This window comes from Eschrichtius robustus, chromosome 7, assembly GCF_028021215.1.
Source record: "Eschrichtius robustus isolate mEscRob2 chromosome 7, mEscRob2.pri, whole genome shotgun sequence".
NCBI classification, from domain to species: Eukaryota; Metazoa; Chordata; class Mammalia; order Artiodactyla; family Eschrichtiidae; genus Eschrichtius; species Eschrichtius robustus.
Genome location: NC_090830.1, coordinates 88,685,941 through 88,702,698, shown reverse-complemented (window position 1 = coordinate 88,702,698; position 16,758 = coordinate 88,685,941). Strand labels below are relative to the sequence as shown.

Below are 16,758 nucleotides of genomic sequence, written 5' to 3'. Positions count from 1 at the left end.
GAAAGGATTTTCGTTGGAGAAGTGGACTTCCTTGGCCCCATTCCTGGGGAACGGCAGGAGGGCGGCAAAGTTAGCTTGTGCTCTTGACTGTTATTCTGCCCCCCCAGCTCTCCTCAAGGGCAACTGAATAAGACCTTCAGGGGCTGAGGGCTGACCTTTTCAGCCAAGTGGGAGCAGGCGGCTGTAGCCGGGGCCGTGGTCCCTCCAGGAGCACTGCCTTCAGCCTGCGTCACTTGTTCCAGGTGTGAGGAGCCAGCCACTGGCAGGGAGCTTAAACTCTCGCCGATGGCTCAGTTCCATCAGGGGCTGCCCGAACAGAAGGCAGAAACGCAGCAGCTGCGTGTTCGCAGGAGCTCTGAGGGCTTGTGTTCTCTGTGTGTGCATGTCCTCGTGCGTCCCTGTGGGTCCCGAGACAGTTGCCACCCCCCATGACACCTCCTATTCCCTGAGGAAGTGAAACAGTCCTATGGCTTGAGATGGATTTAGGTAGGGGGACCTCAAGGAAGAGACTGAAGGGGACTTCTTCCCCAGCCTGTGAGGACCGGCTGTGCTGGTGTGATGCGTGAGGTTCCTGGACCCCGACCAGACTGGTGGACCCATGGGCACACGCACAGAGCCACCCTGAAGCTCTCTTTGCGCATGTGCTCACGTAAAGCATGGCTCTGCAGACGTGCCAGTCTCTGCCACTTTAAATACTTGTAATGGCCTTGAAAGGCGCCAGAAGTGGAGTGGGAACTGGTAGATGGTGGGTCTCAGAGCGCTGCCTTTTTCCCTGTCCCATCGGCTGTGCTCAGATCTGGGTCAGAGCCAAGGCCACGGGCAGTGAGGACATTGGTGTCCAGGCGAAGGGATAGCGCTGCAGAAGCTACCAGTGTCCTCACCCCAGGACTGGCTCGCACTCGGCCCCATGTGGGGAAGCTGTGTGTGTGGGTGACTTTTTGAGATACAGGCCTTGCTCTTTCAGTGAATTTTTCCTAAGGCATATTAGATATAATGCATCTGATGAACTTGGTTTATCAGTTAGTTATTGCTGAGAAACAAACCATCCCCAAAATTAGTGGCTTAGAAAAACAGTCATTTGTGTGTGTGTATGAGTCTATCGATCAACTAGGCAGTTCTGCTCTGGGCTCACTGGTGTATCTGAATTCAGCTGGCGTGTAGCCGGGGGTGGCTGCCCGGTCCGCCTGATTCTTCTCCACGTGTCTGCATCCTTCTGGAGGCTAGTCCAAGGCTGTTCTCATGGTGGTGGCAGGGTCCAGGAGTGGAAACAGAAATGCACACTTACTCAAATCTCGGCTTATACCAAGTCACAATGGTCTCATGGGTCAAAGCAGGTCATGTGGTTGAACCTGGAGTAGGAGCCGGAATGGTCTTCAAAGTGACAGGGCAAGAGGCATGGTAATAGGGAGGCCTGAATGCAGCTCATCTCCCATATTTGGGACCATCATTTACACTGCACAGGTTAAAAGACAGTTTCTCAGGCAGACCCTGTACTGGAACTTTCTGTGATGATCTATATTTGTGCTACTTAGTATGGTTGCCACCAGCCAGATGCGACCATTGAGTACTTAAAATGTGGCTGTGTGACTGAGGAACTAAGCGTGTGATTTTATTTAATTTTAATGAAATTAAGTTTGAATTTGAATAGCTACAGGTGGCTAGTGACAGCCCAGATTGAGGGGAAACCATCATGGGCCATTTGGGTGCAAGCTGTTGCATGCCCGGCACAGGAGCGCACTGCTGATTTAGGCATATGGGTGTCTGCTCGGTGCTGAGATGTTCTCAAGCTTGCCCTGGGCAGGCGTGAGTTATGCTGTGGTCAGGAGAGGGAGGGGCCAGTGTTGACACCAGCCCTGACTTTTCCTAGTTGGGGGTCCCCTCCCCCTGCTATAATTCTGCTCCTTGAGCCATCTCTGCCCATTTGCCTGCCATTCCCTCCGATAGGTGAAGAAGCTCTGAAGAACCTCTTCAAATTTTTCTTTCAAGAGGCTTTAAGGCTACAGATCTCTAGGGGCCCAAGCAGGCTGATGCGGACTGCATGGCCTCTCTGGGGATCCAAGGGGTGTTGACAACCCGGGGCCTGTGTGTTGGGAGCCCCTGGTGCCAGGGCAGGTGTAAGGCACTGTGTGGTCTTCCATTGGTCACCTTTGGGGGAGCCCTGGGGCTTGGTGCAGAGGGCCCATCCTGCTTCCTGGCACCTTTTCCTGTCTGGATCAGTGGGCAGAGCAACGCTGAGACCTCTGTGCTTTGTCAGGCAGGCAGCTCTGGGTGCATGTTTGTGCTTCAGGGGCCAGGCTGCCGATAGACCAAGCTGGCTGAGGTCATGGCTGGACTTGAACACATGGACTTGAATATCAGTCTCACATTTGCGATCTCTGGAAGGGACCCAGGGGTCCTCATTTGGGCACTGCTGTGCCCTCGGATGGACCATTAGGATGTAGGCTCTCTGTGCCTCCCAGGTGCAGGCCCCTGAGATGCAAGCAGGTGGTACCTTCAAGAACTGTGGTTCCTCACAGTCCTATGAAAATGGTAGTCAGGAACTTTCATCCCCAGTTTACAGATGAAAACACTGAGGCACAAAGTGGCTGGAACTCTACTAAGGAACTGTACTAAGTTCTAAGTGTCTGAGTCTACAACAGGTACTCAGACCCTATTCCAGGGCTTCCCCCCATCGTGGGAACAGAGGGACTCTGTGCACATTCCCCCCAGCACCCCAGTTATGACTGCCATGGTACTCTGGTCTCCCTGGCACCATGCTTGCTTTTCCATGGCTGCTCTTGTCGTATCCAGCTGGGACTAGACTTACTGGTGAGCCAACCTCCCAGCAAGATGGGCAGTGAAGGAACCACTGTAGCAGCTTGCATGCTGCCTGGTACGTGTAGAATTCATGAAATTTGTGGAATGGGCATGAAGTGCAAGTTTGGAAGAGGAACTGGTTGGGAAAAACAATTGGGTTGAATTAACACTGTATCCTTTGAATTTGATTTTGGGTGACTGGATGGGCCAGGGCATGCCCGGGCAGCCCACGGACATCCCAGACACTGAGGGAGTACTACGAGTGCGATGTGGACTGGCCCAGTGTCCTTTGGAGGGGGTGGCTCAGGTGTGGGGCCTGCCTTTGGGAGCTGGAACACAGATATGGACCAGATGAAGGAAACATCCCAGACTTGAAAAAGTGGCCTATGCATTGAGACTCTGGGCTGCAAGTGACAGAAATCCAGCTCAAGCTGGCTTAGGCAGGAAAGGGTATTCTTTGGCTCATGAAACTGAAAGATCCAGGAGAAACAGGCTTCATAGGTGGACCCAGAGGCCTAAATGACATCATCGGGACTGTGCCCCACTCTTGGACCTGCTTGCTGGCTCCATTCTTGGGCAGATCTCCTTTAGGAGAAGCCAGATGGCTCATGCAGGGCTGCCGCTGAGAGATTTGGGCCCTAGTTAAAAAAAAATATTCAGCAGCCCCGGCCATCACAAGAGTAGGTTTGCACTAATATTTGATGTAGCTGGGCCCCAAGCTCCTTATGGGCTCCTGCTTCCTGGTAATTTATTCCAGCTTTCCATGCTCCCCTCCTGCCCTGGGCTTGTATCCTGACCCCTTGGTTGATCACAGGGGAAATAGCAGACCTCTCTCCCGGGTGCTCCACCAAAGTGTCAGGACGGTGCTCAGTCTAGGACCATCCTGGACCACCTGCTCACCCCTGAACCAGTCAGGATGCAGAGTTCTCGTTGGACTTGGGGTGAGATCACCCCAGCTGGAAAGAGAGTGGAGGAGGAGAGCTCATCCAGGAAAATCAAGTCCCTGGAACAAGACAGAGTCCCAAGCCTCAGGGAGGCTGTGAGGGTGCAAGCTGTTCAGTTACAGGATTGGGGCAGGGACTGAGTCTGGGCCTGCTCTGACCAGGGCAGTCAGGGGCCTTAGCTCACCACTGAGGGTCAAGGAGTCATAGCCCTGGGGAGCAGAGCCAGGTGGAGGGAACCAGGGGTCCAGGGTTAGGGACCACCACCACAGGTAGCAACCAGGACAGAACTGCCAGAACCTTCACGCCCATTGGGTGAAAGCAATAGGGAGAGAAAAGGAGCTTATCATGCAGGACACTTGTGGCCACAGGACCTGTTGGATGGCAGGAAGTGCTTCCTATGGTGGGAGAAACTTACCCAGGGGCTGGATGCTGCTGAGGGACATTGGGACTAAATACATGTCTTCCATCCTTTGTTCATTGGACCATGGAGGCAGACTTGAATCCTTGCTCAAGGCCCATATGGGAGGGGGTAGCATTGGAGTTAGACGCCCTCCAAGGTCCCTTCCCGCTTAAAGATGTTTCTCTCTCCCTCGTCTTCTCCACTGCTCAGATATCCGTGGGCTCCAAAGCTTTCTGGACCAGGCCTCGCGGCTGGGCCTTGATGTCTCTTTACAAAAGGTGGACAAGAACGTCAGCCACGTGTTCACCAGCCTCTTCACCACGATGAAGACAGAGGAGCTGAATCGCTACCGGGACACACTGCGCCGCGCCATCCTGCTGCTGAGCCCGCTGGGGGCACACTCCTTCATCAACGAGGTAGGTGGTGGGGCCTGGGGCCCAGGAGCGCTGCCCAGGGCTCCCTGGGGGTGGCTCAGGTGGGCTGCAGGCACTGTCTGCTCGGGCATGGCTGAAACGGACGTGGGGATCCCTGGGTGCTGGGCCCACAGCACATACCACGAAGGAGGAGACCCCAGCACAACTTGACTCCTGACTGGTCCCCGACAGGTGACCCAACGCCTGCCCAGATGCTGAGAGGCTGGGGGCGGCTAGTGGGAAACCTGGTTATTAGTCACTGCCAGGGAATTTTGCAGCAAAATTTAGGCCGTTGTTGTTTTTTTCCTTTTAATTTTCCTCTCTTGGTTGACAGGTGTAAGCCTCTAGGGATAAAGTAAATTTCCAGCTCTCGGCAGAGGTGGGCAGCTCTGCTTTGGGATGTGTTAACACCCGGAGCAGGTGTCGTTTGCATGTCACCAAATGATACTTGGTGTACGTGCTTACTTTTTTGGTGCCTGGGATAATCAATGATTTTTTTCTAAACAACTTTATTAGGGGTCAGACCCACCAGTTTAACAAAGAATCCATGAGTTTGGGAACAGAAAACTAGAAGTACTATATGAGCTGATGATGGGTGCGCCCTGGTGGTCTAATGGCAAAGAGGTGACAACCTGGAGTTGGCAGGTCCCTCTCCGGCCTGGGTAGGTTTTGGGGGACAGGCTGCGGGTGTGGTGTGCCTGGCAGCAGCGGTGGACGGAAGAAGTCAGGGGGTGGCTGAATGCTCCCGGCGGTTCTCTTTCCAGCCCCGGGCACTTTGTTGGCCCTCTCTGATTGAATGTAAAATGAAGTGAAAGGCAGAATTGTACTAACTCCATTTGATGTCCTTTGCTTGCTTATTCTGCTTTCTTCTCTAATTAATTATTACTCGAAATGCTACCTCATGCATCAGCAGCCAGCACGAAGCCCACTGCTGGAGAACTTAAAATTTGGGAACGCTTAATTTGGTGCAGTTGGCCAGCAGCCCTGCCGTTCTGGGCTAATCAGGCCCCGGATCACGCTGGTGGTCAGCCCGGCTGTGAGGTCCGGGCGATGCTCGGCATTTTCACCAGAACACATTTCTCTGTATGAAGTCATTCAGGCCAGTAATGGGCAGGCTAGGATTAGCAGCACTAATGTGTCCAAGGCTTTCTCAGAATGTTCCCAGCAGTGTCCGTGCCAGTGTCTGCCCCCAGGAAAGCTTTTCTCCTTGCTAAAAGGCCGGTGGAGTCTGCTCTGGGGCTGGTGTCTGCTAAGTGTCGCCGGGCTCCTCCCCTCCCCTCTCCTCGCCAATCCCTCGCCTCCTCTCCTTGCTTCCTTTCGTCCCGGCTACTGCTCTGCTGAACGTTGCTTTTTGGATGTAAGCAACTTTGGGGTCGAGTCTAGCTCCCCCACTTACTCTGTGTGTGACCTTGGGTCATTTGCCTCACCTCTGTAACCTCAGTGTCTTCATCTGAAAGTAGGGATGGAGGCGGTGATGGACACATAGCTTCTCGAGAAGCATCTGTGCTTGTTCACTGTTCACATTCATCATTTCCCTTCCAGATGAATTCAGCTCTTGCCCTGTTTCTAGGCCCTGCAAGGATTTAACACATAACCAAGACTGGCCTAAAGGTATTATTTCCAAGTGGTTAATTATGCAAATTCCTGCAGTGTTGGATACACTTGGCTTGGCTTTGGCCGGTTGCCTTCTTGATCTCCCAGACCGTGTTTGCAAAGCCTTTGCTTTGCTGGGTGCTGCGGAGCTGGGGTTGCCCCTGGAGTGGCTGCTCTTTTTTTTGGCTGCACCTCGCAGTGTAACCTCTTAGTTCCCCGACCAGGGATCAAACCCGGGCCCCTGGCAGTGGAATCGCGGAGTCTTAACCACTGGACCGCCAGGGAAGTCCCCTGGAGTGGCTGCTCTTAATGTCGGGCAAGAATGACAAGCCCCTGGGAGGGGTGGCCAGAGATTGTAGGGGAGGACAGTACCTGGGCTTCATTGCTTCCAGCTCCGGCTGCTCGGAGTCTTGGTTTCTGGTCCCACGTGCCTGCTATCAGGAGGAGGGAGGGTACCATCATTTCCTGGGTGCCCGCCATGGGCCTGGCCCTCTGTGTGCCTTCTCTAATCCTAACACTTTGAAAATGAGGCAACTGGAGCTGAAGAAGTTAAATGCCTTGCTTAAGGTCATGCAAGCAGTCACCCGGGGTTTGAACAGGACTCAAGTCCAGAATGACCCACTCCAGAGCCCCTCTGTGCCATGTTACAGGCACATCTAGCCTTATTACGCTTCCCAGATATGGTGTCTTTCACCAGTTGAAGGTTTGTGGCAACCCTCTGTTGTCAGATGATGCTTAGTATTTTTTAGCAATAAAGTATTTTTTAATTAGGATATGTACTTTGTTTTTTTAGACATAATGCTATTGCACACTTAATAGACTACAATATAGCGTAAACATAACTTTTATATGTACTGGGAAACCAAAAAATTCATGTGACTTGCTTTATGGCACTATTCGCTTTATTGCGGTGGTCTGGAACCAAACTGACGATATCTCTGAGGTCTGCCTGTATGGAAAAGACAAGCATAGGAGTTACTGTACTGGGTAAAACAGGGCCATGCTGGTTTCATGGGGGAAGGTATAATTCAGTTGCCTCTGTCCAGTGTCTGGCAAAGGTTTTTAGGGTGCTTATGCTCAAAGAATTTTACTGCATCTGTTAAGCTTGGTAGGGGAAGGAGCCTGGATTCTGGAGGTGAACGTGTCCTGTATGGCTGGCTAGCCCAGCGGGTCCTCCAGGAGAGACTTGGAGATGCCAATCCCAGAACAAAACCTTTGTGCACTGCACACAGGCATTGCTTGGGCTTTTTGAGCAGAGTAACCCAACCTCTTCTTTGTTGTGACAAGGAGAGAGGAGGTTCACAAGGGAGACCCACTGCCAGGGCATGTCCTGAATTTTATGAAACACAGAACATTGTTGTGGGGAAGTGAATGGCCTCAGAGCCGCGCCGCTATTGATGACATGTTGATATTGTGTCCGATCAGGCCTGGTATGGACAAGTTCCAGTAGGACTGGGTTATGTGGTCCTCCTAGCTGTACCTCCTCCACTTCCCCACTCAGAAAGCCTGGCTGATGGGAGTGAGGGAGGAAGATAGTTCTGCTTGAATCGTTTACATTTTGCTGCATGTGAATCTGTTGGGAAGGCCGGTGCTTTTGCTGTCGTTAATGACAAATTCTATATGACACGGACATGGCTGTCTGGGACCTGCCAGGCTGTTCATATGCTGTGCTGGGAGGTCCACTCAGTCACTGGGGCTGTGTGGGGGGCTCGGTCTGGGGGCCCATGCACCTCTGGCCTCTCTGTGATCCCACTTTGCAAGGGGCTGCCCTTGCCAGGGGTTGTGGGCTTGGGGAGTCTAGCCTAGATGGTGGGTGAGAAGAGGGGTGTGCCGCAGGCTGAGGCACTGGGGTCTGCTTGGGGGGCCCTGTGGGCTCATATAATGGGCCCCGCCTCAAGCTCCTCTCAGCTTTTATCACTCAGTCTTGAATCCACATTGCCTCCTCTGAGGTCTTTTTTTATCACAGTGTTAATATTATCACTGCATCAATGCATTATCTTTAAAAGGCTCCCCTTGGGGAGACTGGGCTCAGGGGTGACAGAACTCCCGTCTCCTGGTTCCAGACTTGGAGCCCCCAGGGTGCTGCCCTTGGGGGGCTGTGAGGGCACAGGCCATGGAGGGAAGCCTTGCATGGGCTCGACACTGGGACTCTCAGAGTGAGGGGAGGTGGCACCTTCCAATCACCCCTAATTGGGACTGAATTGGACTCATCCTATCCTGAGCTGGGCCTTGGTTCTTCTCTGGACCATTGTCTGCCAAGTGGGGATTTAGTGGATGGTGACAGCCATCTATGATGCTATACTCATGTAGCCTGTCAGCCCAAAGCAGCCAGGGGAGGTGGGAATGTCACTGTCCTCTCCTCACTCACTCCAGGGCTGTGGAAGTCCTGAAGTGATCAAGGTGACAGCTGCTGAGAGGGGCCAAGGCCAGGGGTCTTGCTCCTGGCTGCTGGAGTCACCTCCCCTCTGTTCAGGAGTTCCTTCTTTCATTTGTCCAGCATTTAATGAGCCCGAGTGCTGTGCTAAGTTCTGTGCCGGGCACTAAGGCTACTGTCTCCGCTCTCTTGGGGCTCCCAGCTTGGTGGGGAAGACAGAGGTGTAAACAAACCCCTTCACCTATAAAAGCAGAGGTGTGGACCAGGTCCTGTGAGGGCACCGAGGATGGAGCCATGTCCTCTGGTCCGGGAGAGATGGGGGTGGCCAAGGGGTCAGGGACCCTCCCTGGAGTAGGTGACACTGGGTCTGGGTCTATAGGGATGAACTTTGATTAACCTCATGGTCAAGGTGGGGGTGGAGACAGGGGTCCGGAGAGCCGTAGGATCTTCAGGGATGTGTGTGGTGAGGTTGCTGCAGTGGGTGTGCAGGGTGGGGAGTGGTGGGGCTGAGGCTGGGATGGCAGCAGGAAGGGGTTCCCTATTCCGGGGGTGGGGAATCCAGACTTCGGGACCGGTTTGTTCTTGGTTTGTTCTTTTCAGGGTCTTCGAGGTTAGTAGTCTATAGTGGCCTCCATAGCCACAGCCACAGCTGTTGAGGGGTGTGTACGTCTCTCTGTTATTTCTTCTCCAGGTCAGGTTTCATGGGGAGCCCTCCAGTCCACAGTCCATTTTGGCCCCGGGCTTCATCTCATCTTCCTGAAGGAGAGTCTATCCATCCGTTCATCAGCTGTCCATGTGTCTGTGTGTCCATCTGTCTGTCCATCCATCCATTTGTGTGTTCATGCATCAGTCCTTCAGTCCATCCATCCATCCATCCACCCACCCAGTCATCCATGCAGTCAGTACAGATTGGGTGCCTACTATGGACCAGGAACCATATCAAGTACTGGCTGGGAATACAGTGGTGGTGCCTTCTCCTGGGGACCTGCCATGGTGTCGAACATTGTGGCTACACCGTGGCCGTGGTCCTGCTGGGCACTCGGCCGTGGCGGCCGAGAGGGGGCGCCCCAGGGCTCTCATCCGCCAGAGCCTCCTCTGGGTGTGTGTGGGGAAGGGGGACTCCAGGACTTTGTCCTTTCAGCTCTCGTTCGTTATTTCTGTGCTTCTGTCTCTAGCTGTACTTGGGCTTCCCTCTTTCCTTTTGTATCCTCTTTATTTTTCTCTCCTCTCCCTCCCAGTCTGTTTTGTTTTATTGGAAAAAGTAGAAAAATTAAGGTATTTTAAGCATTTATGGAGAAGAATTGCCACTGCTTGCTGACAGTTCGTGAGGCAGACACCGTGCCCTGCCCCCGCCCTGCAGTCCGAGCGCCGTCCAGCCCTGTGCAGCCTGTCCCTCCCACGGGAATGTGACCCCCTCAAGGGCAGGGACTGCGTGGTGTCCACTGCTTTATCTTCCAAGAGCAGCACAAGTCTTGGCCCACAGTGGCTGTTGAGGGAATGATGAATGGATATTTTATATTTCTTACTTCCAATAGAAAGCTACGTTTTCTTGTATATTCCTCAGTTGCCTTGTTTTGGTTGGTCATCAGGTCCTTGGCCAGCCCATCAGCAAGGGCTTGGGTCTTAAAACTTCTGCTCTTTGGAAGGCTTAAGTGTGCTTCAGAACCCTGCCTTTGGCCTGGTCTTGGTTCCTCGGTCAGCGAATGGGGTGAGCTCTTCCTGCGGGTGACACGTGGTACCACAGGGGGAGAGCAGTGTGCAGGGAGGTGAGTGGGTTGGGAGAGGGCTGGCAATAAGCAGCAGTGCAGGCAGGTGTGGGAGACTGGACACACACACACCCACACACATGGACGCACACACGGATACAGGCTGATACAGTGATACCGCCAACCAGCCACATACTCTGGTACAAGCAGACCCTCAGACTAGCACAGCCCAAGAGGCACTGATACACACACATACGCGTGCACACACACACACACACACACACACACACACACACACCCTGAAAGGCACTGCTGATGGCAGAGCAGTCTGGGGAAGGCATTGCAATGTTGGGAAAGAAATAGCAGCACCGCGTGATAGTTGCAGCTGATGGCTTTTGCCTCTGGGTTAGAATGATACCGGGGATCTCTTTCTGTACCGAGAAGGATAAGAGAAAGAACAGCAAGGGAGCAGCCTGTTCGTAGGACAGCTCCCCATTGCTCTGGGAGTGGGGGCCATCGTTCACCCAGGCTGGGAGGAGTAGGTGAATGTGAAGGGACAAAGGTGGACAGGGCCACTTCCAAGCATCCCTCCCCACCCCAACCTGGACTGGCTTCCCAGGCAAGGGGTGTGGCTGGAGGCCAATTTAATCTTTACTAGAAGCACAGCCAGGGTTAATGCCTGGCTCCGAATCAGTTGCTTCTCAGAGTTTGCTGCAGTGAGTGAGTTTGCTCCTACAATTTGAAAATAAAGACTGTGCTTTTAAATACATTCATAGCAAAGGTAAATTAAGTGATTGCAATGTTCTGTTGTCCCACATGATACATGCAAATATTTCTCACTCCACCATGGTAAATCTTCAGCAGATGACTTTATCACTCAGAGCTAGGATAATTCTGTGCCATTTAAGTATCATTTATCAGAATGTTTAAAATTGCTAATTAATTATAGAAGATTAATTTTTAAATGTGGCCCCGCATTTGCATTTAATTATATCCTACTGTTTACGGATTTTAAAGCCTTAGTAGTTTAGCAAAAGTACAACGAGTCTGAGAAATTCTTTTTTTTCCCTTTAGAAATTCTTAGAAATGAGCTCAGGAGGAAGAGATATTCGGTAGAGTTTGTTCTGGCAGGTTTGGAGCTCTGCGATGCTCAAGGCAGCCGGAATTCGGGGCCTGGCTGAGATGGGGAAGGGAACAGACAGCTGTCCCCCCAGGGCCTGTGTCCAGGTCACCGTCTCCTTCCTTCTCTGTTCCCACACTCCTCTCGTCCTTCTGAACCCTGTGCACCTGTTGCCGAAATCTCGGCTTCTCTGTGCACTGATGCCAAACAGAAATACGGAGACAGAGATTTTGGAGGAAGAGAGAGATGGCTTTATTTTTCTGCCAGGCAGAAGGGAAGACACAGCAGGCTAGCGCCTCAAGAACTGGGCCCCCCTACTCCTTCGGGAATCAGAGAAGATTTTATATGTGGGGCTCACAGTGCAGGGTATATGATAAGCATCAAAGTAGTGAAGGTCTTGCGTTCTTCGTCTTCCTGCATTATTTCAAAAGAGTCACAGCTGGCATCAGGCAGCCCAGTAATTGGGTCCGTTTGTCTCTGGGTTATCTGCCTGAGACCTTTTTTTCTGAAATGCAAATGCTACATGGGGTGATTTGCTACAAGGTAGTGCAGGATGTAATTCACATAGTGTTAAAGAGTAATAGGTTAGCTTTGTGAAGTACAAATCTAGTTACAGATTAGTAACAGTTAAAAAAAAAACAAAACTAGGAGTGATTAACTCTTTCAGGCCAGGTTATGTTTCTTCTTTAGCCTGTTCACTGTTCCCTTTATTCTCCTTGTTCTCAGGAGAGGGAAAACTTCATTTCTATTTTTGCTGCAACACACCCTGGGAAAGCCATTGAGGGCTTGCAGGGCACTGCAGCACCCTGGGCATACCTCCATGGCCACCCTCACCGCAGGGCCCACAGCCAGCCCCCACTGTGCTGTGAGCGTGTTTGTCTCTCTCCCCGTGGAACCTAGGAGCATGTGAGGCCAGGAGCTGGGGCTGGGACATATTCATCTTTGTTAATGGCCTTTTCGGAGCCTGTGGATGATGGTTTTCAAAGGGATGGATGCAAGGCTGACTCCCAGGAGCCCTGACTCCTGCTCCAGGCAGATATTCTCTGGACGCTCAGTTACCCAGTGGGCACAGAGTAAACACATTCTTAAGGTTCACGCCAAGCAGGGGCACCTGAATAAGAGATTGTTTTGAAAGAATGAAATGTTTGGTTTTTAAATTTCAAAGGAGCATCCAAGCCCTCCTCGAAGGAAATGCTTGAATGTGGCTGGACCTTCTGGAGTTCGTTTGCTGTTTGAGTGCTGTTTCTATTTCAAGTTGCATTTTGAATCTGCCACACCATTCCTAGTGCTCAGGAAAGCCTTACGCAGCTGTCTGGGAGGCCTGTCTGCTCCTTTCTGGGGTTGAAGAGAGGGATCTTGAACCTGAAGCATGGGCCTGGAGATACCTGGTGTTCTTTTCTTCTTCTGTGGACCATTATATAGCCAGCAGAGTGTCAGTTCCTCCCTGCAGGGGTCTCTGTGGCTTATTAGCAGGTAGCCCCTGGGGCTGGGGCTGCGGGCAGGCATGGGAAATAGGCATTTACAAAGGGAAACAGCCTGCAGCAGTGGAATGACTCAATTACCCTTTCCGCTTCTGGATCCCTAAGGGTGTTCAGCTTGGGGAGGCTTCCCCTGAGGTGGTGAGTCAGCCCTTTGTTGATTGAAGGGCTGGGTGGGGAGCCCAGTGGGAAAGGAGCAGAATTTCCTCAGCACTGCGGGAAGCCACGGGAAGGCTGGGGTGTTAAAGAGAGGCAGAGTTGAGGCGAGGTGATCCCGTTTGGCGAGGATTCATCTCAGAGAAGCTGTCTGTGCCGTGCAGCCCATATCTGGTGCCATCCTCTGCATGCTACCAAATGGGGCCCTTGCTTGGTGCCATCAGGAACTTGGCCTTGGTCGTCTGTCTTTTGTGTCCAAGCTGCCAGTCGGCTTGGAGAATAGAAGGCCTCTGCATCAGCTAGCTGGTGCAGCGTCTCAAACCATCCCCAAACTCAGTGTCGTGAAACAATAATACTCATACTAATGAGTCTTCTGGTCAGCAGACCTGGGTCAGATACGACTGATCTTGTCTGGGCTTGCTCATTCATCTGTGGTCAGCTGGCCGTTCAGCTGGGGTTGGCCGGTTAGGATGGTGGAGGGCTGGCTGTGAGTTGGGGTGGCTGGTGACCAGGCCTTGGGTCTCTCATCACCAGTTGCTAGCCCACACTTATTCACTGGGCACCAGCAGAGTTTCAAGAGAGCAAATGTAAGTGCTCAGGGCTGCTTGAGGCCTAGGTTCAGACCTGGTGCATCATGGCTTCTGCCATGATCTCTTGGCCAAAGCAAGCCATGAGCCTGGATTTAAGGGCCAGGCGAAGGAGACGCTGGGGAAGTTCCTCTTGGGGGAACTGCAAGGCTACATTGCAAAGGGAGTGGAAACAGTAAAGGATGATGAGTTTGGATGGGGCCAGAGTGGATGGGGCCACTTTGTGATCTGTCTACCATTCCCAGATGGGCTTCCTGGGAGGAAGGTCTGTGAGTGACAGGGGCCATATGCCTCCTTTCTTGAACTTTGTTTTTTTTTTTCTTTTGACACCTTTTTTGGAGTATAATTGCTTTACAGTGGTGTGTTAGTTTCTGCTGTATAACAAAGTGAATTAGCTATATGTATACATATATCCCCATATCCCCTCCCTCTTGTATCTCCCTCCCACCCTCCCTATCCCACCCCTCTAGGTGGTCACAAAGCACCGAGCTGATCTCCTTGTGCTGTGTGGCTGCTTCCCACTAGCTATCTATTTTACATTTGGTAGTGTATATATGTCCATGCCACTCTCTCGCTTTGTCTCAGCTTACCCTTCCCCCTCCCCGTGTCCTCAAGTCCATTGTCTACGTCTGCGTCTTTATTCCTGTCCTGCCCCTACGTTCTTCAGAACCTTTTTTTTTTTTTTTTTTTTAGATTCCATATATACGTGTTAGCATACGGTATTTGTTTTTCTCTTTCTGACTTACTTCACTCTGTATGACAGACTCTAGGTCCATCCACCTCACTACAAATAACTCAATTTTGTTTCCTTTTATGTCTGAGTAATATTCCATTGTACATATGTGCCACATCTTCTTTATCCATTCATCTGTCGATGGACACTTAGGCTGCTTCCATGTCCTGGCTATTGTAAATAGTGCTGCAATGAGCATTGTGGTACATGACTCTTTTGAATTATGGTTTTCTCAGGGTATATGCCCAGTAGTGGGATTGCTGGGTCGTATGGTAGTTCTATTTTTAGTTTTTTAAGGAACCTCCATACTGTTCTCCATAGTGGCTGTATCAATTTACATTCCCACCAACAGTGCAGGAGGGTTTCCTTTTCTCCACACCCTCTCCAGCATTCATTGTTTGTAGACTTTTTGATGATGGCCATTCTGACCGGTGTGAGGTGATACCTCATTGTAGTTTTTGTTTTTGTTTTTTTTTATAAATTTATTTATTTATTTTTGGCTGCGTTGGGTCTTCATTGCTGCGTGCCGGCTTTCTATAGTTGTGGTGAGCAGGGGCTACTCTTTGTTGCGGTGCACGGGCTTCTCCTTGTGGTGGCTTCTCTTGTTGAGGAGCATGGGCTCTATGTGCATGGGTTTCAGTAGTTGTGGCACATGGGCTCAATAGTTGTGGCTCGTGGGCTCAAGAGCGCAGACTCAGTAGTTGTGGTGCATGGGCTTAGTTGCCCCACGGCATGTGGGATCTTCCTGGACCAGGGTTTGAACTCGTGTCCCTGCAATGGCAGGCAGATTCTTAACCACTTCACCACCAGGGAAGTCCCCTCATTGTAGTTTTGATTTGCATTTCTCTAATGATTAGTGATGTTGAGCATTCTTTCATGTGTTTGTTGGCAATCTGTATATCTTCTTTGGAGAAATATCTATTTAGGTCTTCTGCCCATTTTTGGATTGGGTTGTTTGTTTGTTTGTGTTTGATATTGAGCTGCATGAGCTGCTTGTTTATTTTGGAGATTAATCCTTTGTCAGTTGCTTTGTTTGCAAATATTTTCTCCCTTTCTGAGGGTTGTCTTTTCATCTTGTTTATGGTTTCCTTTGCTATGCAAAAGCTTTTAAATTTCATTAGGTCCAATTTACTTATTTTTGTTTTTATTTCCCTTTCTCTAGGAGGTGGGTCAAAAAGGATCTTGCTGTGATTTACATCATAGAGTGTTCTGCCTATGTTTTCCTCTAAGAGTTTTATAGTGTCTGGCCTTACATTTAGGTCTTTAATCCATTTTGAGTTTATTTTGAGTATGGTGTTAGGGAGTATTCTAATTTCATTCTTTTACATGTAGCTGTCCAGTCTTCCCAGCACCACTTATTGTAGAGGCTGTCTTTTCTCCATTGTATATTCTTGCCTCCTTTATCAAAGATAAGGTGATCATATGTGCGTGGGTTTATCTGTGGGCTTTCTATCCTGTTCCCTTGATCTATGTTTTTGTTTTTGTGCCAGTCCCATACTGCCTTGATTACTGTAGCTTTGTGGTATTGTCTGAAGTCAGGGAGCCTGATTCCTCCAGCTCCATTTTTCTTTCTCAAGATTGCTTTGGCTATTCGGGGTCTTTTGTGTTTCCATACAAATTGTGAAATTTTTTGTTCTAGTTCCGTGAAAAATGCCAGTGGTAGTTTGATAGGGATTGCATTGAATCTGTAGATTGCTTTGGGTAGTATAGACATTTTCACAATGTTGATTCTTCCAATCCAAGGACATGGTATATCTCTCCATCTATTTGTATCATCTTTAATTTCTTTCATCAGTGTCTTATAGTTTTCTGCATACAGGTCTTTTGTCTCCTTAGGTAGGTTTATTCCTAGGTATTTTATTTTTTTTGTTGCAGTGGTAAATGGGAGTGTTTCCTTAATTTCTCTTTCAGGTTTTTCATCATTAGTGTACAGGCATGCAAGAGGTTTCTGTGCATTAATTTTGTATCCTGCTACTTTACCAAATTCATTGATTAGCTCTAGTAGTTTTCTGGTAACATCTTTAGGATTTTCTATGTATACTATCATGTCATCTGCAAACAGCAGCAATTTTACTTCTTCTTTTCTGATTTGGATTCCTTTTATTTCTTCTTCTCTGATTGCTGTGGCTAAAACTTCCAAAACTATGTTGAATAATAGTGGAGAGAGTGGGCAACCTTGTCTTGTCCCTGATCTTAGTGGAAATGTTTTCAGCTTTTCACCATTGAGAACGATGTTAGCTGAGGGTGTGTCATATATGGCCTTTATTATGTTGAGGTAAGTTCCCTCTATGCCTACTTTCTGGAGGGTTTTCTATCATAAGTGGTGTTGAATTTTGTCGAAAGCTTTTTCTGCATCTATTGAGATGATCATATGGTTTTTATCCTTCAATTTATTAATGTGGTTTATCACATTGATTGATTTGCATATATTGAAGAATCCTTGCATTCCTGGGAGAAA

The 16,758-nt window shown here is 50.2% G+C and overlaps 1 protein-coding gene across 5 annotated transcripts in view; it reads left to right on the top strand.

Moving 5' to 3' along the window:
- Positions 1 to 16,758, top strand: part of GRID1 (glutamate ionotropic receptor delta type subunit 1) — a 675,078-nt gene that overhangs the window by 191,032 nt on the left and 467,288 nt on the right. For all 5 annotated transcript variants that reach the window (XM_068548005.1, XM_068548004.1, XM_068548008.1 and 2 more), the window contains exon 4: positions 4,351 to 4,556. In XM_068548005.1, the coding sequence (XP_068404106.1) occupies positions 4,351 to 4,556 (206 nt within the window). The remainder of the gene's footprint in view (positions 1 to 4,350; positions 4,557 to 16,758) is intronic.